Here is a 22,368-nt window from a genome sequence, read left to right on the forward strand (position 1 = left end):
GTTTTTTTTTAAGTCGATTTTTTCGCTGTGTGTTGCACGAAATTTTCGTCTTCAAAACCCAAGAAAATAGCACCGGCGGATTGAGGGTGTGCTCCCGCAGCATTGCGCATGCGCGCGTCGGTGGTGGGGGAAGTAGGGGTTAGATGGAAAGATCACTCTCATATTGTCGCCAGTATACTCACGCACCCGACTCACATTAACCGACAATTCGACCGGGACGCCGCCTTTCCCGTGGGGTACCAACTAATATTTTTGGACTCAGTCAAACCCCCCGATCCGGGCCTCTACTCAGGTCTATCCTCTTTGATTGGACCTGCCATCTGTTCAACGGAGAACCAGCTTGGAACGTAACAGTTCAGTTGACTGTGTCCAGTTGCACCCATCCCTACATTCCTTATTTGACCCAATAACATTTCTCCCGCCACTGCTGCCTACTTGACCGACCTAGTCGGGAAGTCGACACTACCACCATCTCGCGGCATTCTCCCTACGGGCTCATATTGCCATTCAAGTACACTAGCAATTAATTTCCTAAATTATTGAAAAACAATGTAATTGACAGTGCGAATATCAGCAAATAATTTATCTATCAACTTTGACAATGATGTGGGTATCCGTTTACCATCTTTTAGCCCCAAAAATGACTGCCCCCCAAATCAGGGAGTCTATTCTCGACTCGACGAGTGGCGAGCGTATACATACATTCGACTCTTACGATTACACACGGATCTCCATATGAGATCGCAAAAGTCAAACGTATATGCTCAGCCACTCACCAACTCGACAATAGACTTCCAGAGCTACTTCGAGGCTCCTCACTCTCCAGGATGATTCCATCAATATTTTTCACTGACACTATTCAGTGACATCATAGAACCGATCGATTTTTCCGATGATCTGATCCGATTAGAGTCTCCAAAATTCGGTGGTATTTTTGGTTTATACGTGTCGATAATTGCTAGGATCGTCTCGGGATATCCAGGGGAGAAATACCTTGAATATAAAATTACGTTAATTTTTTATTCAATTTTTCGAAGGAGTGGTGAAACGAAATGCATAAATAATTATTTTTTGAGAATATCTGAAAATCTGAGGGGGATACGAAATTTTTGTATAAACCTTTTTTGTAGATGAAAAAATTTCCCACAATAAGAACTGTCTTGTGTGTTTTTCTCATAAAATCGACGATTAACCAGATAATTTCACTTTTACGAACGCAAACGTCAACATTAAAAAAAGAACAAGCGCTGAGGATCATTTAAGAAACTTTTGCTCGTTTTTTAAAAATCAAGTTGTCAAATTCAAAGATATTATCGATCGAAACATATCTCCCCCCCCCCATAATTTGCTCAGCTGACGTACATGCATCAGCTGTGCCTCAAACATGGCGCCCGCACCGATGTTAAATCCCACGTCAAGCAAAACAAACAATAAATTCATGCGAAAATAACATCATCAGGACGAAATAAGCGTTCTCAAACAATTCTCCAACAATTTTAATTTTTATAATGATGTTCGTGCCAAGTGTCAGATCAAGTGCTAAAGCTCCATTGGCTCATGTCATCGGTATTAACGATGATGTGCACCTGTGAGACATTTTTAAATAAATTTTTTTTTTAGAATGAATTTGATTGTCTCGAAGTACCTAGTGATCGTCGCGAACAGTTGTTGCTGTAATGAAGTGATTGGTGCGATTGGAGTGGACACATGTGCAGGATGACGTGATAATGATAACGCGTGTGAGAATTACTCGAGTGACGAGGGGCGAAGGAAATGATTCGAGGATTCAACAGGTGGGGGAAATTAATATTTTTGGGTTTTGGGGTTCAATACCTGACAATTTCCTCGGGGAAGCAGGAGGTGATGATGGTCTGGTACTGGGAGAGGGTCGAGCCGGGGTCCAGTTGGATCTCCTGGATCTTCCGGAGACCCCCCATGGAGACGAATAGTCTCCGGGCCTTGGGGTCTTGCGGGAGAATCTGGAAATGATTTTCGGATTTTTTTTTATTCGTATGCATTTCGACGTTATTCTGGTGTTTCATTTAATTTTCGTTTGATTTTATTCTGTTTAGTGCTAGTTTTTTCCGATTTTTTTTTGCTGCCCTTTATCATTCGAATGGAGTTTTTGATTTTGAGTATCCATTTTGGAAATCAATAGCGAAGCGGTGAAACGATTCAAAGCGACAGCGATAATTTTCCACTATAAAAACCATTTGTTCGGAATCGTAACAAATTTATTCATATTGAAGATTTCACAAAAAATCGACTTCATGCCTAAAAAGATTTCCGAAAGTTTAAACAATTTCAATTATTTATTTATGAACAACGAATGTTTAGAAAAATAATTCTGCGCAAAATATAATTTGAATGACGCTGAATATTCATGATTTTTTTCAAATTTTTCTCACGCGATTTAATTGACAAATTTGATGATTGAAAATGGTTGAAACTATAGTGTAGTCTCCACCAAACTGCAAAAGATACTTGAACATCCTTAATTACGAAAAATAAAGGCAATTGAGATATTGAAGAAAATACCGCACACCACGTATTTAGATATCGCGTGCTAAGTGGAAAATGGTCGTATTGACCATTTTGATAATTTTAGGCCAATGAAGTGGAAAAAGGTCGTATAAACCTAATCTAGGGACTATGAAATCTGGACGATTTGGGCTCTTTAGAATCATTTGAACCCAACTTTTGAGGACATTTTTTTTTTGGCGCATACGACCTTTTTCCATAAATCTGCCTCCAATATTGGAAAAATAAAAAATAATCGTGTTTCCCACAAAAATTTAATTACGTACAAGAATTTGGATAAAAAAAGCTGTAAACACGTCTTTATTTACAGACCGAATGAGATCTAGATACAGAGATATTTTTTAGATTAACGGGCACGTCTTCCTGGCAACGTTGCCCTTCCATCGCTGGCGTCTGCTGGATTTCGTCTTCCATCTGGCAGAAGAAAAATGGAAACAACAGTGAAATTATGAGTCAGCTCGCACCACCCAGAAAAATGAATTATTTGAATTGAATCACCTTTACTTGCATCGAATAAATACTTTATTAGAATTAAATAAACGAATTATGTCATTAAAATAAAGTTTATTCAATTCAAAAGATCATTTTTCTGGGTGGTGCGAGTTGACTCATAATTTCAGTGTTGTTTCCATTTTTCTTCTTCCAGATGGAAGACGAGATCCTCCAGACGCCAACGATGGAAGGGAAACGTTGCCAAGGAGACTGCCCGTTAATCTAAAAAATATCTCTGTACCTAGATCTCATTTGATCCGTAAATAAAGACGTGTTTTACAGCTTTTTGCTTCCGAACGGGAAGCATTGCAATCGACCGATTTTCACATTCACTAATTTTGATTGGAAACGATGTAGAATGGTCTGAAACGTAAAAATACGAAGTTTGGGCACCATGTTTGTATGTGAACACCTCCAGGGCGAGATGTCCTTTTTGAAAACTGAAAGAATAGTGGGGTAAAATAATTCAAAAAAATATGAAATTTTGCACGACTATAGGTCTTCTTAAGGACTAACTCTGTGCACGATTTCAGCTCGATCGGCCCAATCGTTTTTGAGAAAAAGCTATTTGTTTGTGAATCGTCGTTCACGAATCTCTCCAAAACTAGTGGACCAATTTCAATTTGTCTTTTTTCAAAATACTCGTCTTAATGTCCATATTAAGTTTTCGAGATATTCCCGATTTTCTGTATTTTCATGAAAAACTTTGTACGCACTCTAGCCTTCGGAAAAATTGGAATATCAACTTGAAATTTGGACAGAATGTTTCCCTTGTGATAAGGAAAACTGGTATGGAAGATGGGCTCAATCGGTCCAGTAGTTTCGGAGATATTCAACTTTTTCTGAAAACCTATTATGGGCTATGTCTCAAAAATTACGCAACCGATTTCAATGTGTCTTTTTTTTTCAAAATATTCATCCCAGTGTCCTCTATCTAGATCAATTAAAACGTATGCGCGCTCTAGCCTGTGTGAAAATTGAAATATCATTATTATTAACTTGAAATTTGGACAAACGTTTCTTCTCGTGACAATGAAAGTTCGTATTGAAAATTGTTTCGAGTTTCGTTCCTTCCTTTATTATCATCATGTGTTCTTCCACAGGTAATTTTGTCAGGATAGGTGAGATATCAATTTGTAGAGATACTAGCGGTATTTCGTATGCATACAGCGCTTCACATAATGATTTTACCATTTATTTAAATAAATAACTATCATGATGAATTAAAAGATTGATCAGAAAAATTTTGTTGTGAATTGTTGAAAACAAGAAAAAAATTGTAGATAAGATTCCCGATCTGATGAGAAAAAAAATGATCAAACATTACATACTTCCAAGTTGCTTCATTCATAGTGATCTGATGATCTCTATTTTCAATGAGATTGCTACGGATCCGTTCGGAAGTATACTAGCAATCGAATTGGTAGAAATAAAAAGAAAGAAGACAACTAATGAAAAAAGTAATGGCCAAATGTCTCCTGCCGAATAGGCTCGGCCAACTACTTGTTTTATCCAAATTCTTGTACGTAATTAAATTTTTGTGGGAAACATGATTATTTTTCATTTTTTTAATATTGGAGGCAGATTTATGGAAAAAGGTCGTATGCGCCAAAAACAAAAACGATCCTCAAAAGTTGCGTTCAAATGATTCTAAAGAGCCCAAATCGTCCAGATTTCATAGTCCGTAGATTAGGTTTATACGAACTTTTTCCACTTCGTTGGCCTAAAATTACCAAAATGGTCAATACGACCTTTTTCCACTTAGCACGCGATATACCGGTTAATGTGTTACAGCGTTGGGTCTAAGAATAAGGCTTCCTGAAACCTGACCTATACACAAGCACACAAGCATTTCAGTGCCATTAATAATGTTCAGTCAGAGTCGATACAGTGTTGTTGGTCACAATTGACAGTTGTGCGACAACAAAGGAGGTTCCAATAAAGCCACACAATAAATTCTTTCATCAACTCGTCACAACACAAAAATTAATCTCCATCTCTGGAATTCTATCGACGCAATTTTATTCATTTTGGTATCAGAATACCGAGGAGATTTCAGTTTCTGGTGTTGCTCGGGCGAATGATGAGGTCAGTTGACGTGTGGTGAAGTGTAATTGTTCCCATTTATCATAAAACCTTTTATCCGCGAAGCTCTACAAGTGGTGAAGCATAAATGAAAGAGTTGATTTTTCACACCTTTTTGGAATTGAATTATCTCCATGACGAGTGGATTTAGGAGAAAATGTGAGAAAACAGTTGTTGTGGGGAATTTCGTCAGCTGCAAAAAAGGTTTTGAGACTTTTTTCACTAAAACCACTCTTTATCGAGTTAATTGAGGAATCAGTGAGAGTGAGAGGCAAGATGGATTCTAGGGGCAAATGTCATTTCCAATGAAAATCTAAAGTCGTATTTTAGTTTTTAGCTTTCACCACTTGGCTACCGAATTCCTCCACCAATTATCCATAATCGGCTCTAAAGTAGCTTCATACCCGGCGCCCGGAGTATCTTATCTCAAATATGAAACGCCCTTTGAGTAAATTCAATTTTTCTTTATCATTTCCACTAATCCTCTTTTCCTCATTCCGTCTGACGTCACAGGAAAACAAACATCGTAATGAGCATAAATTACTTTTAATAATTCACAGCGAGGCAAGCTCATTTCGTTTCTCCTGCAATTGCATATCGATTCCCCTATTTACGAGGAAAAATTAATTAAAAGAAGAAATGCCACTCGTCCCAATGAAAGAGAGCAATTCATTATCGAATTAAGTTCAAAATTATTCTCCATGAATTGAAATTTTCTCATTATTATTCAGCAAAAAAGCGATGATGATATAGAGAAAATTTTTCTGGAAATAAAATGGATTAATCAACAAGTCAAGATGAAAAACAAATGTCAATCGATAACACAAGTCTATTTTCAGTTCTAGATGGATGATTGACCCCATCCACCTCCGCGCGAAGAGAATCATCAACATCGTCTCACTGTCATCACAACAATCTTCAAGATTGAATCAACAAGCGAAACCTGACAATTCTCGGAGATTCAAGCTGCAATAGGCGATATACCATCAGTTTCTCCATCAATCATCACCAACCGTCTGACGTAATTAAAAATAATCATTTATCTCGTCTAAAAATCCAAAAGAATGATTAAATCGACTCTAACATAATGAAAAACAGGCCTGATTGCGTCAAACCGTAAATCTCTCAGACAAACTCGGTGATCTCTGAATTAAATCATTCGCCATCAAACAAACTGCCTTATCACTCGTCATAATTATCATTGTAAAAAATTGCTCTCGGCGATTCATACACAAGGGGATAAAAATCAGTAGCACAAGGCGAGTGGTGGAGAAAACAATTCGAGAGATGTTTAATGATTGAATGAGAATCGTTTAATTGAAATAGTCTTGAGGTGCATTTATAATAACGCTAAGATGATCAATCAGCAGAGGGTTATTGTCAACTCTGGTGACACTAATGGACAGTTTCACCACAATCCAGTGTCGGCTAAGCCCTCGGTGGTCTCTGTGTCGAGCATTGACTCGGATGTCAGTGATCGGAGGGACGTGAGGGAGGCACTCTACTCGGGGATATTCAGAAGACACAGAAAAACCATTTTGGTACTTGGCAGTTTCCTCAAGATGTTAAGGGTGAATAGAAATGTTAATAATTATGCTAGTATCAAAGCTAATGACGATACGGATGAATAGGTCAAGAAATTTGGGGGTGAAGTGGTTAAATTCGGTGGATTTGTCATCCCTCATGTCATTAAATATGAAAGACAAAATACTATTTCAAATAATTTCTATTTTCAATTAATTAATGAAATATTGCAAATTTAATGGAGTAATCAATAAATATTTTCATTTGATTTAAATGATAGTATTTCATCACTTCACCACTGAATAATAATAGTCACTATCAAAAGTAATGGTAGAGAATTCTACAAAACATTATTTCGTTCGAAATTCACCGGAGAATTTGAAATTGATTCTGTGACATTGAAATACTTTAGATTTTCATTTTAATTGATCTCTCAACTTTTGCAGAAAAATTTGAACAAAGTGCAAGCTCTGAGCCGAATACTGGCCATGATCGTAATGAGATTCGAGCAGAATTCAATGTTTCAACCGTTCTATTGAGACAAACTGGATGGATTTAATGATTTTCAAAGCCACTCTATTGAAAGTAATTATACAAATGCCTATGAGAACACCAAGTTATCATGCAGATTTATTAAAATATTTCGAACTTTTACCGAGCTTGTGAAATTTATTAGAATACTGTATATTGATGAGAAAAAATAATGACTCGTAACTGGATCAAACGCAATGCCTTATCTGTTTTTCATGAAAATTCACGACGACTATTGTACTTTCTTCATTACTCATTCATTCCATCTTTTTGTAAATCTCTTTCTGTTTACTGCTAGTAGTGGAAATTTAATTGTGATAGTTTAGCATTCGATAATGTTGTCACATCCATCAGTATTCCGCTAATGAATAAATCCAAGACATTTCCATTGGGGCTTTTTTATTCACTTGTAAATCGTTATTTTATCGAGAATGTACTCGATGAACCTTTTGTAATAAAAAAATACTTGAGATATTTATCCTCATGTGTTTCGTCCTTCGGATTCTCCCTCTGATCGGTACTTTATAGTGTCTTAATTAGCATCAAATTAACATCAAGTAATTGAAACTCACGTAATCCCTTCACCCGATTTGTTCAGATAGAGACGTCTCTAATGTATCCTTGCTGCTGTACAATCATGAAAACAATGTCTACGTAAAATTCATCGATAGAATCGTAACATAAACAGGATAAAAAAATAAGACAAGGGATCTTAATGATAAACTGTATGATGAAACCAAAAGACTTTTACGCTTAGTAATTTCCAATCTCGATTACTGTGGTCCGAAGGTTTTTCATTTTGATAAAGAAATACAATTTGAGACTGAGAAATTTTCCAAGTTATATCATGCATTTTTTTCATGCATAATATATACTTCTTTCGTATTTGCATCCGAATTCTACGAAACAAAAAAAAAAACGGTGAAAAATTCTTGTATTTATAATTTAAAAAATGGAGCATTCCACATTGGAGGTACAACAAATGGGAGAAAATATTAAACGAAAATGATTTTTAGTTAGAAACCAATGGTGTTATGTTCGTTTACTGAGTATATAGTCTGGGTCTATACCATAAAACGATAAATCACTCGATTGTACCGTAACCAGTCATGTGGAGGAAATAACAAAAGTGCTTACGATTGAACGAGAAAATTTAGCTACAAAAAGCTGTAGAAAACAATTCGTCAACAAAGTGGTGAAATTTGACCATTCATTTTTTGTATTTCGCCATTCATCTCGGGAACGAGTGGTTCTATGAGAAAATGTTATAAAACATTTTTCGTAGAGAATTAAATTTCCCACGAAAAATAATTTATGACATTTCACTGTAAAACCACTCATTACCGAGATAATTCCACGTTTACCACTTGATGACATGAATTGCATTTAATATACGTGAAAATCTCGAAAAATTGTGGTACTTATAGAAAATGTATAAATATTTGCTATTCACATATTGTCTGTTTGTACAATTTTTTTTGTTCATTAACTGTTTCTTCATTTGTAAGCGAATTGTGCAAAAATGAAGAATAAAGCTCTTGCGAATAGATATTATTGTTCATCTATTGATGAAGAAATTTAATTGAAAGAACTGTTTGAATTTTAACAAAATTGTCTAACGAATTAAATTTTCGATTAATTTCCTTCATGTTTTCCTTGTGAAAATCATTATCCCTTACCTTACTTAGCTGTTCCAGAGTGTATTTAAGAATGTCTGGGTGCGTCACCAGGAGAAAAGGCTCTAGGACCTCTATATCCATGCATTTATTCAAAATATTCTTCAGAGTGAATTTTATCTTGAGTTTTAAATCCTCGGAACTGTTGTTGCATCTGTAGAGCTACGGAACAATAATGAAAAAAAAAATTGTTTTTAATAAGAATACTTTGTGCCATTAATTCTCAGCCAAAAGGGGATGAAAAAGTTCAAAAATGCGAGGTGAAGGCACCGTCATCTTTCAAACCCCTTGTGGTAGAGGGAGGGGGTATTCAAGAGGGCGCCGCATCCACCTGGCATTTTTAAACATTTCTTAAAAACACTTATCCCCTTCAGATTACCCTCAACTCACTTCATCCGGTTTCTACAAAATGAACAAATTATTTCCGCCGTCTTTCTGATTTTTCCATTCCCTATTGGCTGAGAATCGATGACGCAAAGTTTTTCCCGCCTTCATGCAACCCCCAGCTGTAGGAAGATAAGTGATTTAGGTGGCAATAGTACTTGAAGAAGTTTCGGAAAGATGTTGGTAGCAGCGACCGCCTGGGCATGCTCCTGGCTGTGTTTTCCTATCTGGCCCAGTGCCCAGATTGCAGTTGAGACTGTGTGGCTATCATTCTCTTCATTGAGGATCGATGATAATTGAGATACTCCATTTAAACTTATGATCATCATGGCACTTTGGGCCGAGTGGCCGGCGATAAAGCCCAGGGCGATGATGCCGGGGAGTCTCGTTGTGGATTTTGTAGTTTTTAAGAATTGAATGAGAGCTTCTATGCCGCCGGTATTTACGACCAATTGGGACAGCTTCATAGGGGGGAAAAATGATTTTTTCTTCAGTACCGAAGCGGTAAAACAAAAGGTTCTTACAAAAATGTCATTATCTCCTTACATTCGGAGATAGTCCTAAAAAAATCAGCTAAGAACTGAGTCGACTTGAATCATTTTACCGCTTTGCTAATATTTCTTCAATAAATGTTCGCATCTAGTGTAAATTTCACATTAACAATAACATAAGTTACTTCTTGACTGTGTTTGATGATCTCTCTCACAAGAACAGCAGCCGCTTTTCCGACATTGGCGTCATTATGCCCCATATGTACCAAAACCTGGGGGAAAATATCTGTTTCTACGACGGCCTCAGCCAGATCAGTCGAGTGCTTCGCGACATTGGCGAGTGCGTGGAGCACTTGTCTCTTCAATTTGGGATCTGGATTTTGGATTGACCTGGCGAGGAACGACACAGCCCCTGCATTAGCAACTGATTGAGCAAGCGCCTGCGAGTGCTTGCTGATGTCACAGAGTGCAGACGCACTTATCTGCTTCAGGCAGAGATCAGACTCTTGGAGGCAGAGGACCAGCAGTGAAATAGCCCCTGAGGAATGGATGCACCAAAATTATGAAAATATACATTAGGGAAGGGTAGGGTAAAATGGACACTTTTGACTTTTTAAAAAATATTCATAACTCAGAAACAGATTTATAAATTGAACTCAGTCTAAGCTCATCATAAAGAGGAATCATTGTTTTTCAATTGGAAAATAAAATTATTCCACCTCATGAACAATTCAACACGTCAAGAATATTTCAAAAAAAGGCAAAACTGTCCGTTTTACCCTACCCTACCCTCCCCTAAATATTACCAGCATCAGTCACTGTTTCAGCTAGAATCTTGTCATGTCGAGCAATATATCCAGTTGCCCATGCGGCTGCCTCTTTCACCCCCGCATCAAAGTCATCCAAGCACAGGATAATAGTCCTCAAACCACCCGCGTCCACTATCGCCTGTGCCATTTCCATCGAGTGCTTTGAAATCGCTCGGAGAACAAACATAATAGCTTTCTTCATGAATTTCTGCAATGAATTAATGCAGAAATATCCCCCAATATTCATATCTCATTGCTCCTCGCGTTTATAATTTTTATAATGCTTACATCGTAGTTCGTACATTTTGTTTATCAATATTTTTTATCAATTCTGTTATGACATTCCGCCTCATCACTTCCTCGGCTAATCGAATATTGAAGTTCACTAGTCTTCCTAGGGCTATGACTGCGTGCTGCTGGACTGATGGGTTTTTGTCAAAGAGAAGGGATTCGAGTAGATTCAGTACACCAGCAACTTCCAAGGCATTTATGTTTTCGGGCCTCGATGCCAAGTCTGATATGGTTTTTACGAAGTTCAAACGAGCGATTTGATACTCATTGAATGCTGCCCAATTGGATAATTAATCGTCAGTACATTGCGCACAGCTTTCACGTCTCGTTGATCATCGAATTATCTCGCGAACGGGTCAGTTTAGGGGAAAATGTCAAAAGACATTTTTTGTAGAGAACTTGCTCAGCTGCAGAAGAGGTTTCGAGACACTTTGCTCTAAATCAACTGCTCGTTTTCGAGATAATTAGACAATTGGAAAATGTGTTTTTTTAATTGAGTTCGCTAGGGTTTTTGATGACTTTTATTTCTTCTCTTTCAATACCTTGTAATATCATTCGTCCCGTCATCGTGCCAAAATTCAGATTTTGATTGGTGTAAGGACTTCTGGATTAATAAAGTAGTTGTCATGCGGGGTTGAATAAATCGCGGGCCTGTTTGAGTTGTTCATAGCAACGCCATAGCAACAGTCGGTTGTCTCTTCGGTTTATCGAGACTTTAACAATGGCGGAGGATCTCCTGAGCAGAGAGAAGGAATTTCATCGGTTGAATAGGGAACTGGATGAGGAGACGAAAGAGCTCATGAAGGAGATCGACATCGTTGCCCAACCCAAAGAGTCTTTCGGCGCTTCTTTCACTTTCAAATCTCGGTTTTCTTCGGCCTTCGATGATTTCTATGCCGAGTATCCACTACACAATCAACCGGATGAGTAACTATCTTTTATAGAAATTTTTTGCATTGGGAATGTTGAATGAAGAAGGGATATTGAGGTGAAGTGGTAATCTTGAAAATTCAATTTCGAAAATTTCTCATTTCATGACTGAATTAATACAATTTTGTTTTCGAAGAAGAAATAACGAGGCACTGACCTATCCTGTGGAATCGAATTCAGCTTCAATTCTATCTCCGAAGCCTGAAACTTCAAAAAACGACGCAATCATCAAAATTTTGCGGAAGAAAATCGAAGTATTGACGGTGGAAAACCAGGCGACGAAGGACGAATTGAAGAAGAAAAGTAATTGCATCAAGGATTTGGAGGCAGAGAATCAAAGGATTTCTGCGATGAAGGATAAATTGTATAGTCAAAACAACTTGCAGAAGGAGTCACTGGCTAAAATGGAGGCACAGATAAATCATCTTCAAACGAATGCTCATGAGCAAACGCAAGAGAATGGATTTCTAAAGAAGGTAAACTGATAATAGAAGAAAGTGAAGGAGAATTAATCTTCTAGATTGTGTATCTTCATCATATCTTTTCTCTCAGGAAATTGATTCCCTGAAGAAGGAATGGAAATCACTGACTCAGCAATTGCACCAGCTAGACCTTCGTCTCAACAGATCACTGGAAGAAAACGAAAAACTGCGAGCTGCTGTGAAGTGCAGTAAAATAGAGGAAAAGGAGTTGCGAAGTGAAATGAAAAAATTCAAGGACAATGAGAGGAATAATATGAGAAAGGTGCAGAAGCAAAAAACTGAAATACTGCAGGCGTTCAAAAAGCAGATTCTACTGATGGACAATTTAAGGAAACAAAAGGCGTTGTTGGAGGTTTCGAAGCAAGTGCAGTTGACACAACAGGATCTGTCGAAAATATTGAACTGGAAGGGAGGGGTTGGTGATCACAATGGGCCATTGGGATGAATAGAATAAGGATTGAAGAGTTGAGAAAAAAGTACTAAAATGCGGGGAGAACTGTGAACCAAAAAATCTGAAATATAAAATAATATTATAAATAAACAAATTTATCTCTTGCGGGGGAGTTGAATTAAATTATTCAACTAAACTGTTTATTAACTGTTTGAAATAGTATTTGTCTTAATCATATTATTTAAATACCATTTCACTCAGCCATAGGTTGGAAGATTCAGACTGGAAATCTAAGGGTCGTGTGTTCAAACCCGATCTGTGGCGATTTTATGCATTCTTCTCACACTGAATTCACATGCATTTCAGCCAAAAATGTGTAATTAACCACTTCGCTCAGGTTGAATAAGAAAAATAATTTTGAATAGGTCGAGGGCACAAACATAAACAGTAAAAAAATATCATGATTTATAACGAAAATTCTCTATTACAATTTCAAAATAATATAATAATGGTTAGTGACATTTCACCACTCAAATTGATTTTCTTCACAGTAATTCCATTTATATCCCAGCATCGTGGTAGTCCATCTCATCTCACACCCGCAAAGATGAAAAATAATATCAGAAAATGAAGCAAATTTCCCATATTTATTTCCATCCTTTAATTAATAATTAAAAAAAAACTAAACAAATTTTTAAATACCACAGGGAAAACGTTCGAACGTACTTCCAAACATGCTGTTTCCTTTATTTTCATCCACTCCATCAAAAATACCGACCATTTCACTTCCAATTATTGATTATTCTCTCTTCAAACGAGATCTGGCGAATTTAATCGTTTTTGTTCCTCCTTATTTCGTTTTTAACAGAAACAGAGGAGAACAGTTATACGTGTGACGATGAACGAAGAGTAGAGAAACAGAAATTGGCGCAACACTTGACACACTGTCTGACATAAAGAGTACATTCTTATGACGTTTTTTATCTTCTATTTCTTGTCTGGTGATTTTTTATTGGGTTTTTTCAATTGTTGAATGAAGAAAGATGATTCACAAATCATGGGAAAATCATGCCAAGTAACTGTAAGTGTCTTTCTGGCCCTCGGTTCGCTCCAGGTATTCCTTCTCGATTAAAATATCTATGCATTTCTGTAAATTGAGAAATTAACAATAATTAATTATTAGAGATAATTATTTTTTACTGATCTATTCAGTCTTTTTGAGCACTAGTATAATTTCGGGTTTTTCTTGCAGTGAATAGTGAATTTAAAATCCACTTGTGTTTAGAATTTTGTCGAATTGAAAAAAAGACTGATTAATGTTGATAATTTTTATGATTAATTTGCTTATGTGGATTTGGCATACCTTTATTACATGAACTCTCGGCTTAAACCTTGAATTGAGCTGATTGAGGACCTCAGCAACCAGTTGCTGGTGCTTCAACACTTTCCTCATTTTCATGATTCTCACGATTGCTGCTTGTATCAAGAGTTTACGATCTTCCTCGATGTGTTTGTGGGTTGTTTCCTGCTCAACCTTCAATTCCGTCTTCATGGGGATATTAATGTTGACCCTCAATTTTTTACTGGAAGATAAAAAATAAAAGAAAGAAATTGAATTTAATAAATATTCGGATTTTAAGTGATTACACAGCTTCCATTTGGAAGCAATAACTTACTTCTTGTACCCGCTGAACAATTCGACATTGCTCCCAGGATTTAATTCAGTCTCATCCTCAACGGCAGCAGTCAGTAGCTTAGCCTTAAGTAGAATCTGCACGACTTGCACTAAAAAATCCATCTTGATCTGTGTAGCATCATGCAGCTGCTGTATCGTCCACATTGTAGCAGCATTGTACTGCAAAAGAACAGCCATCTGGAAGGTTGAGGCTTGCAGAGTATATCTATTCTTAAAACAATTGGTATGAAGTTCTCCCTTGCTCATATTATACAGCCAATTGAGCTTTCTGCCACTGTGCTGGGAGCTGTAGAAAGTAGTGAACCTGTGAACAGATCTCTCCAGTTCAGTTGGTAATGAGAACGTGAAGGACTGCTGAAAGGGCCATGAACCAGACGAAAGCACTTGAATGCTAAAATCAATGTCCAGTGGTTCAGCTGAATTAGTGAGATGCCTCCTGAATGCTTCATTGAGGTCCTTGGACACCCCGATGTCCTGGAACATTCTCTGTAGTTTCGAAGTGTACTCAAAGCCACATGCCTGCTTCAACTTTGATATCATTGATGCCTCAGCATCATCACTAGCTGACATGTGCTGCACCAACCTCTTGGCCAACATCTTGCTGTAGAATTTCTGAAAGACGTCCTTATCCTCGATGTACTTAAACACTACCATCACCTAGTTCAAATTCAAAATAAACTTTTAATAAATTATTTCCCGGCGAATGTTTTAATAAATTATGTCTAAGTGAAAAAAAAATTGACACTTGAAATTTTTATCTGAGATCATTCATTCTCAAGATATTTTGAAAGAAAAACATTCATGTGTTTTTTGGAAAAATTCAAAAATAAGAAAAAATACCAAATGAACTAAAGTTTAATTAATGTCATTTACATTTGAGAAAAAAAATGATACATCTTCAATCAAACTTCTACTTCTCCATACATCAATCCTATCACCATTACCTGATTGAGGGTGTCCTCTAGCTCAGCTTCCTCCGGATTTTTACTACTCTTCTTCAGCAAAAGATCACAATATTTAGCTAGCAATTCTGGTGACTTGCTGCTACTGTTGGCAGCTCTTGTCACTGAATTACTGTTGATAAATCTTCCGCAGGCTTTGTCCAGTGCAGCAACGAATCCAGAGTCGTTGCTGAAGGCCACAAGGACAAGGGCATTGTACTTCTTGTGAACCTCGAGAATTGTGTTTACGTAGACCTTGGGATCGTTGGAAGCTGAGTCACCGCATTTGTCGATGGCTGCCAATCCCTGATTGGCAATGTGACCCTCGAGGAGATTTCGAAGTTCACCGAGACCATTGGGTATCCTCGCCACCAGCTGGTACATCCTTCCGAGATCGTTGTTCTTGTCTGCGTCTAAGAGATTCTGGAATTCTGAGTGAAATATGTCAAGGTGTTTCTCGATTAACACTCGCTCACAAGTTTTAGCTAGACGTTCGTGGGTTGTTTGATGGAGGTAAACCTGAAAAAATTTGAGAATAATTTGACTTTTCTCTAGAGCAATTAGCTGTAGAGATTTTTACAATCTGACATAAACTATTTTTCTTTATTGATAATTACAATTATTCTTGATAATTAATCATTTTAAATGAAAATTTCATCAGAAAATAAATTCTCCTTTAGAATAATCCAATAATAGCCTCGTAAATCCTCAATATTTCATTACGAATGGAGACTTTTAGCAATAAAATATCATCTGGATAATAAAAAAAAAGACAAAAGATCTTGACAAACCTGAACCCGTTTCTGTTCCTCCAGGAGTCTCTGCTCAGCCTTCTTCATGTATTCAGTCACTGGATTCTGCCTGAGAAACTCTGAGCTCTCCCTAGTGTAAAAGCGTTCAGTGTCCTCGAGAAAGACATTCTCAAACGAGTCCTTGTAGACAGTTAAGTTGGCTCCCCTAGCCCCAGGATCTTCCTCATTGAGACCCAGTTCAACATAACAATTTATGACACCCGATACGAGACGTGTGTTTATGGTCTCGCCATTGCGCTCTCGTTCGATGAGTTTCAAGACAGCATTTGTGACTTGTCGATTGAGATGCTTGAAGAGATTGTCACGCCAGGTGACTAGGGCCAATTGATAAATCTCGTAGATGCCCTTGCGACCCTCTTCGCACTCTCGACGAACCCAGTGACGATTCAGGTACGCACAGACACCATTCAGTACTTTCGAACTGAACTGATACTCCTCCCACTGTCTCGTGTAAAACTGCAAAACGTCCTCGTCCATCAGGTCTATTCCATGCTTGAGGAGACTTATGAGATAATTCCTGAGGAAATCTCGGAGACGCTTGTACAGCTCGAGACCCACCAGCTGGGCACCACCCGATATCTGGCCCTTTTTACTTTTTGTCGTGGTACGTGTCACCTGCAGGGATAATATTAGGGTAGGTTGGGGTAAACTGGACACTTTTGACTTTTTTAAAAATATTAGTGACGGGTTGAAATGTTGATGAAATTTAATCTTTTTTTCTTTTAATACAAAGAACAATTCTTTCCCTTTGGGATGATCCTAAACTGAGCTCTATTGGTACGTTTATTTCTGAGTTATGAATAATTTTAAAAAATTCTAAAGTATCCATTTTACCCTACCCTCCCCTATTTACTCAATCTTATTAATTTATCAACTTATTAATTATTCATCATTGAAGTGATAAAAAATTATTTGAAGGATATTACTCATTACTAAAGCAGTGGATAATGTCGTTGGATTTAATATTATATTAGCATAATTGACTAGGTTGAGTTATCCTTGCTCACCTGTTGGTGGACTGATGTGCAGTAGTTGTAGACGTGGGTGTAAAGCTCGATGTAACGCGGCTTCGACATGCATTGTCGATTGTAGACTTGCTCGATACCTTCACGAAGGTCTCCCCATATCTGGTCCAGGTCGATTTGCTTTAGACCCGGTGGGGCACTCTGTTGGGTTCCTCTGTGAGTTGACATGGTGGCGGAGGGCCGTGTGAACGCGAGATTGGGGAGAACTTATGTTGAATTACTGTGACGATTCTGGGGGAAGACGAACAAGGGAATGAATAATTGTCCTGAGTGGAAGCTTTTCCAAAAATTTTTAAGATTAATTTCAATATCTTAAACCACGACGAAGAAATCTTTATCAATTTTTTGTGAAGTAGCGAAGCGGTTAAATTCAATGAGTTTGTCATCATTCATGTAATTCAATATCAAAGATAAAATACCACTTAAAATGATTGTCTAATTCCAATGTATGAAATATTGCAAACTTGATGGAGTAATGAATTAAAATTGTCATTTGATTTAAAAAAAATTATTTTCAAAAAACCTGCTCATGGTGACATTTAAAAAATTATCCTACATCCATCCCTATCCCTTTCATTCCAACCAAACCCGTTCCGTTTTGCCCCCTAACTTATTCACCCCCTCATTCCCCAGCCCGTCAGTTCCCATGTGCTCATGAAACAATTGCAAAAATATACGAAAAATTGAAAACAAAGGAACCCGAAAAATCCTCACGGCAGTTCCTTTTCCCCAATTTCCCCAGTAATTCTTGCTAATTGTTTTCCTTCCTCGTGGCATATGTGGCACATCCATGTTCTTATGCACAATATAAAGAATATAATAAAATTCAATTCGATGTAAGGACATTCCATACCTAATCATGCATCACGCATTTTTTGTTATGATTATGATTATTATTTTAACCTACGGTATATTTGACATATGTATTGGAGATTTGTCTAGTGTTATGTACTATTTTTCGGTAGTTGGGGATGATGATGGGAGCGTGGAGAGGAGGAGTAACTGATGCTGATAATTTATGAGCACTGACCTGCTGATGATTTTTGATACATAACAGCCTGTGTATCTTTGACAAAATGATTCGTCGTACGTTTTTTTTTGTCTTGCTTCCGTCTAGGCGTCCCAGACCAATGATTTATACGATGAAATTGTGGTGATGATTTACGGGCGTTAGACAACGAAATAAAATGAGAAAATAAATAAACTGGAGCAGACGTGGGGTAATTGCAACGATTATGCTATTCTGGGGGCTTTTGTTGTGTCAGGGGAGTCTGCTGAACCATCGAGGTTTGCTCTTGGCTACTCACTTTTTCGTTCACTTTGTTCTTTTTTGACAGGTTAAGTCGATGGTGGCATCGCCACCAACACCAACGTTCATTGGTCGAGTTGGTTGAGTTGGGAACTGTAATGGCGCTGCTGATTGTAATATTGCGGATTTTTCAAAGGGGAATACATTTTGTGTAAAGAATTCGATGAAGTGATAATCAGGTGACAGTATCTCTGTGACTTTAAAATACTGAAAAAAATATAAAGAATTTGAGAGATGTTTCGTCTTGAGGGGCATTTATAAGAAGGCGGAGAAGGGTTATTGTCAACTCTGGTGCATTTCATCACTGCTTCATCACACTGCATAATAGTAATCACTATCAAAATAATGATAGAGAATTTAAATTTCTCAAATGAGTGGCGAAGCGGGCATACGGTCCAAGTCCATTGTTTTTATTAAGCTTCCGAACCCTTTTCGGACTCATCCAGCTGCCAATAAATATGTATTACAATTTATCATTACATATAGTAGTAAAATATATATATTGTAATAGTCTCTTAGTGTTAGTTAATTAGTTAGTGTCTTTGTTAAACATATTTTATATCCGAATTGAACAATTTTTGAAGAATTTTGAAATAGCTTTAATGTCTTCTTCTGAGGGACTTTGGGATATCTTGAATATTCAGTGGTCTGGGGTTGCTCTTGCTGATTTCTGTGAGGGGTGTTTTTCTTTTTTCGACGTGGTTGGGACTCCAAGTCCATTTTAATTATTCGTCAGTTTTCCGTGAATATCTCGGAATCTAAGGCGGATAACCAAATTTTTGTCATAACATTTGTTGTAGAGGACATTGAGAGCTACAAAAAATGTCGTTACAAAAATTTCGCTATTTTCCTTAATTTCAGAGGTATTCCTCGAAAACCCAGCGAAGGGCTGAGTAGTTTTGAATTGTTTCACCGCTTCACTACTGAAATCTCACTGAAATCCTTCGTCGTGACGCGAGCTAGTTCCCCCTCTTTTCGTTTCCTCTCTCACAGCTCACACCAACTCACGCTCTCATCAGTTGTACATTGTTGTACATTGCGCGCGTGCGTTGGTGTAGGTTTACTGCGCTCCGACCGCTCCGACACACGTTAAAGATCTGAGTCGTATTTTTCGCCACAATAAACCCCCAATCGTAATAAGTACTTTTCGACTGCAGCCACTTGACAAACGGACAATTGTCGAGGAGTGGTGACAACAATATCCTTCATTTTTCATCGCCAGTCCAGGTGAGTTGTACTCCGAAAGCCATACGGAAGGCGTTTAATTATTCCATTTCTTGTTTCGCGGGGGCGAATGCTGAAAAAAATGAGGAGATTCGGTGTTCAGGGGGCGGTGACAGGGTAAACGCGGCGTTTGGGACAATTTTTCGTTGATGTATCCCTCAATTTGAGGATTTGATGCCCTCGGACAGGTGGGGATCGCGTATTGTCAGAGGGTTCTTGGGTTTTCTCGCTGGGAGAACAACATAACCTTGTTTTCACGCTATCGATTGGGAGGTCAAGTAGAATGAATTTTATTAAATCGTTAATATCTTCTAATCCAACTGATGATGGGATTGGTCTGATTCAGCGCTCATTTTTTAGGCTGAAAAAATATCTTCAAAGTGGAAAAAAAATTTTGAATTTCACTGTGCCGATGCTGAGTTATGGCCATTTGAAAACAGTTCATTTTGTCCCCCTCACTCCTATGATTTTACAGTAATATGAATTTATGTTACTTTTTTGCATAATTATTTTTTCTCCAGATACTTTTTCAATCTTCATGAGGAACGAAAAATTAATTTCTAATTATTGGCGAATAAAAACTCACAATAATTCTAAAAAATTGAGGTTGAAAAACTGGGGTAATTGAATAACATATCTCTATTTGTGGAAAAAATATAAACGGAATAAATTTTCTGTAAAAAAATTCATTCGCAATGTTTACGAATTTCTCTACAGAACACAAAATAGAATTCATTCACTAATTTTTCATCTCATTTTATTTTATTTTATTCTCAATTTTTATTAATTTCTTTTCAATAACTACTTTTTGTCAAGGTATATATATCCATATTAAATAATAATAATGATTATTATTATTAATAATAATAAAACAACGACATGGGGATTTCTTATTACCACCCTGAATGCATAGTTATCAAAAAATTTTAAATCAATGAAACATGACGCCATGAAGCCCACAACTACTTATTATCAGTCGGAAAGAAATAATTCCATGCACTCTATCTCGATCTGGTGACAATATAATAGAATACAGATAGATGCTCTACGTGTCGCGGCCAAGGGTCAAGGTCAGCGAGTTTTTTTTTTTCATTCGCGATTTTATTTTTATGGATTTACATAAGGAATTCTATTTTTGCAGTTAAACTGCCTAGTTGGACTAGATTGTCCATCGAATCACTAAATATTTCCCCTCACTTATCTATTTATTACATCAGTTCATTCATTCATTTGTTCATTAACACATCAAATTAATAATCGTTCAGATATAAAGGAACATTTTCTTCATCCAGATGAAGAATAAATTGGTCAGAAATGAAATAATTTATGATAAATCGTTAATGAATTATTAATTTCATGTCATTAAAGGTTTTCATTGAAATAAACGAATGCATTTATTAATTAGCGATAAAGAAAATTGTTGGAATGAATTGAAAAATTTTAAAAGAAGAAAGAATTTTAGTCCATTCTTTTTTTAACATTATGATAATGGTTTTATTATTTTTTCTTCAATTCACCATTCTACATGCTTCGATTAACCAATGAGTTTCGTACAAGTTCATTCATAGTTGTTCCCTTCACGATCACATGTGTTAACATAAGGTTTAAAAAAATCCTAGGCGAAGAAACCTAGGCGAACAGGAAATTGATAGCTTATTAACCGCGTTTTGAAAACATGAATAACACGCGGATTACGCACTTTGAATTATAATTTTTAATTCATGGCTTACGCTAATGGAATTGATGATGTCATTGACTCATTTATTCTTTACAATTGAGGGAGGATTGCTCTGGAGTATTTTCATTCAAAATTAATCGACTCGTGTATTTATTCCAATGAAAATGCCTTAATTATATCGTCGCATTAAAATCAAAGGGGCGTAAGTGCCATTTCTCTGAAATTTTTTTTCTCTTAATACCAAAGGGGCGTATGTTTTTTTTTCCTTCGAAATGGAGTTTTCGCAACTTATGAAAGGTTTTTTGTGGACAAATTTCTGAAGTGGCAAATGGACGTAAGTCCGACTAGCAAGTACTGAAGGGGCGTATCTCCAGCACATACGCCTCTGTCTTTTTATACTTTTTGTTTCTTTTCTAGCTCATATTGAGAATGAATAATTCCAAAGGGGCGTAACTCAGGCACATACGTTCCTTTGTTTTTGAAGCAATAATCACAGAGGGGCGTAACTCCAATATATATGTCCCTTCATTTGGTACTGTTCGTTCCTATTGATTCATCAAGTATAAACGGAATCACATGCACTACAGCCCTAATAATAAATAATATTTGATTCTACATTAACCTCCCCTCCCTCCCTCTCATCACGAATGTTCAAATTATTTCCCTTTGATTTTTTGCTTGAATGAAACAATTTCATGAGAAATATCAGTAACTAAACTAAAATTTTCTAAAATTTTCTTCTAAATTTATTCGATTTCATTCATTAATTTATTTCATTTTTTAAAATTATAACTACGAATTTCAGGAAATTATCTGTATGAAATTTCAAGTCGTGACTGCTTTGAACACTTCGGAAGAAAATGAGACCATAAAGGAAGAAGAAAATAGTTAAAGCGTTTTATGTTGATATAACAATATAAAACTCATTATCGCGAGTAGACCTAAGATATAATGAGAGAGAGGCGTATGTGGGACTTACGCCCTTTTCGTTTTATTTCAACATGAAATGTGTCATCCGAAGTGCACAACACATAATGTAAAAAGGGCGTAAGTGTC

At 36.9% G+C, this 22,368-nt stretch overlaps 5 protein-coding genes across 10 annotated transcripts in view; 3 read left to right on the forward strand and 2 right to left on the reverse strand.

Annotated features, from left to right (window-relative positions):
• Positions 1-328: 328 nt before the first annotated feature.
• LOC107037536 lies at positions 329-7,651 on the forward strand. 4 transcript variants are annotated; one of them, XM_015256143.1, is made up of 3 exons: positions 329-353; positions 5,958-6,689; positions 7,089-7,651. In XM_015256143.1, the coding sequence occupies exons 2-3, from the start codon at positions 6,474-6,476 to the stop codon at positions 7,179-7,181; spliced, it is 309 nt and encodes a 102-aa protein (XP_015111629.1). In that variant the 5' UTR covers positions 329-353; positions 5,958-6,473; the 3' UTR covers positions 7,182-7,651. The 4 variants fall into 4 exon arrangements, with proteins under 4 accessions (XP_015111629.1, XP_015111628.1, XP_015111626.1 ...); XM_015256142.1 differs by lacking the exon at positions 329-353 and adding an exon at positions 1,384-1,793; XM_015256140.1 differs by lacking the exon at positions 329-353 and adding an exon at positions 4,925-5,322.
• LOC107037475 (sperm-associated antigen 6-like) lies at positions 837-11,391 on the reverse strand. The gene is made up of 8 exons (XM_015256036.2): positions 11,367-11,391; positions 10,836-11,098; positions 10,531-10,741; positions 9,910-10,262; positions 9,392-9,694; positions 8,853-9,011; positions 1,834-1,979; positions 837-993 (listed from the first exon to the last, which is right to left on the reverse strand). The coding sequence occupies exons 1-8, from the start codon at positions 11,389-11,391 to the stop codon at positions 837-839; spliced, it is 1,617 nt and encodes a 538-aa protein (XP_015111522.1).
• LOC107037535 (testis-expressed protein 9) lies at positions 11,306-12,734 on the forward strand. Of its 2 annotated transcripts, none has more exons than XM_015256138.2 (3): positions 11,306-11,751; positions 11,891-12,230; positions 12,307-12,734. In XM_015256138.2, exons 1-3 carry the CDS (start codon positions 11,546-11,548, stop codon positions 12,679-12,681), a joined length of 921 nt encoding a protein of 306 aa, XP_015111624.1. In that variant the 5' UTR covers positions 11,306-11,545; the 3' UTR covers positions 12,682-12,734. The 2 variants fall into 2 exon arrangements, with proteins under 2 accessions (XP_015111624.1, XP_015111625.1); XM_015256139.2 differs by having other exon boundaries at positions 11,894-12,230.
• Positions 12,735-13,078: 344 nt separating this feature from the next.
• On the reverse strand, positions 13,079-18,485 carry LOC107037537 (cullin-1). Of its 2 annotated transcripts, XM_015256145.1 has the most exons (8): positions 18,409-18,485; positions 18,132-18,214; positions 17,084-17,332; positions 16,056-16,691; positions 15,268-15,783; positions 14,304-14,980; positions 13,991-14,210; positions 13,079-13,774 (listed from the first exon to the last, which is right to left on the reverse strand). In XM_015256145.1, the coding sequence occupies exons 3-8, from the start codon at positions 17,267-17,269 to the stop codon at positions 13,694-13,696; spliced, it is 2,316 nt and encodes a 771-aa protein (XP_015111631.1). In that variant the 5' UTR covers positions 17,270-17,332; positions 18,132-18,214; positions 18,409-18,485; the 3' UTR covers positions 13,079-13,693. The 2 variants fall into 2 exon arrangements, with proteins under 2 accessions (XP_015111631.1, XP_015111630.1); XM_015256144.1 differs by having other exon boundaries at positions 18,132-18,475.
• A 962-nt stretch (positions 18,486-19,447) lies between these two features.
• The window catches only part of LOC107037520 (ATP-citrate synthase), an 11,426-nt gene continuing 8,505 nt past the window's right edge, over positions 19,448-22,368 (forward strand). The window contains exon 1 of the mRNA XM_015256101.2: positions 19,448-19,637. The gene's annotated coding sequence lies outside the window, so the exon portion shown is untranslated. The remainder of the gene's footprint in view (positions 19,638-22,368) is intronic.

The sequence above is a fragment of the Diachasma alloeum genome, unplaced genomic scaffold (assembly GCF_001412515.2).
Source record: "Diachasma alloeum isolate Michigan unplaced genomic scaffold, Dall2.0 Dall_scaffold_00255, whole genome shotgun sequence".
In the NCBI taxonomy this organism is placed as follows: Eukaryota; Metazoa; Arthropoda; class Insecta; order Hymenoptera; family Braconidae; genus Diachasma; species Diachasma alloeum.

Coding starts and splice junctions, on each gene's coding strand:
- LOC107037475 (XM_015256036.2), bottom strand. CDS start 11,391: ATGACGGGACGAATGATATTACAAG. Junction 1,980..8,852: donor CTCTGGAACAGCTAAGTAAG/GTAAGGGATAAT, acceptor AATCATTTCCAG/ATTCTCCCGCAAGACCCCAA. Junction 994..1,833: donor TTCCCCGAGGAAATTGTCAG/GTATTGAACCCC, acceptor TTTATATTCAAG/GTATTTCTCCCCTGGATATC.
- LOC107037537 (XM_015256145.1), bottom strand. CDS start 17,269: ATGTCAACTCACAGAGGAACCCAACAGAGTGCCCCACCGGGTCTAAAG. Junction 14,981..15,267: donor TAGAGGACACCCTCAATCAG/GTAATGGTGATA, acceptor AATTTGAACTAG/GTGATGGTAGTGTTTAAGTA. Junction 14,211..14,303: donor TTGTTCAGCGGGTACAAGAA/GTAAGTTATTGC, acceptor TTTATCTTCCAG/TAAAAAATTGAGGGTCAACA.
- LOC107037535 (XM_015256138.2), top strand. CDS start 11,546: ATGGCGGAGGATCTCCTGAGCAGAGAGAAGGAATTTCATCGGTTGAAT. Junction 11,752..11,890: donor CTACACAATCAACCGGATGA/GTAACTATCTTT, acceptor TTGTTTTCGAAG/AAGAAATAACGAGGCACTGA. Junction 12,231..12,306: donor AGAATGGATTTCTAAAGAAG/GTAAACTGATAA, acceptor CTTTTCTCTCAG/GAAATTGATTCCCTGAAGAA.
- LOC107037536 (XM_015256143.1), top strand. CDS start 6,474: ATGATCAATCAGCAGAGGGTTATTGTCAACTCTGGTGACACTAATGGA. Junction 6,690..7,088: donor GTTTCCTCAAGATGTTAAGG/GTGAATAGAAAT, acceptor CAACTTTTGCAG/AAAAATTTGAACAAAGTGCA.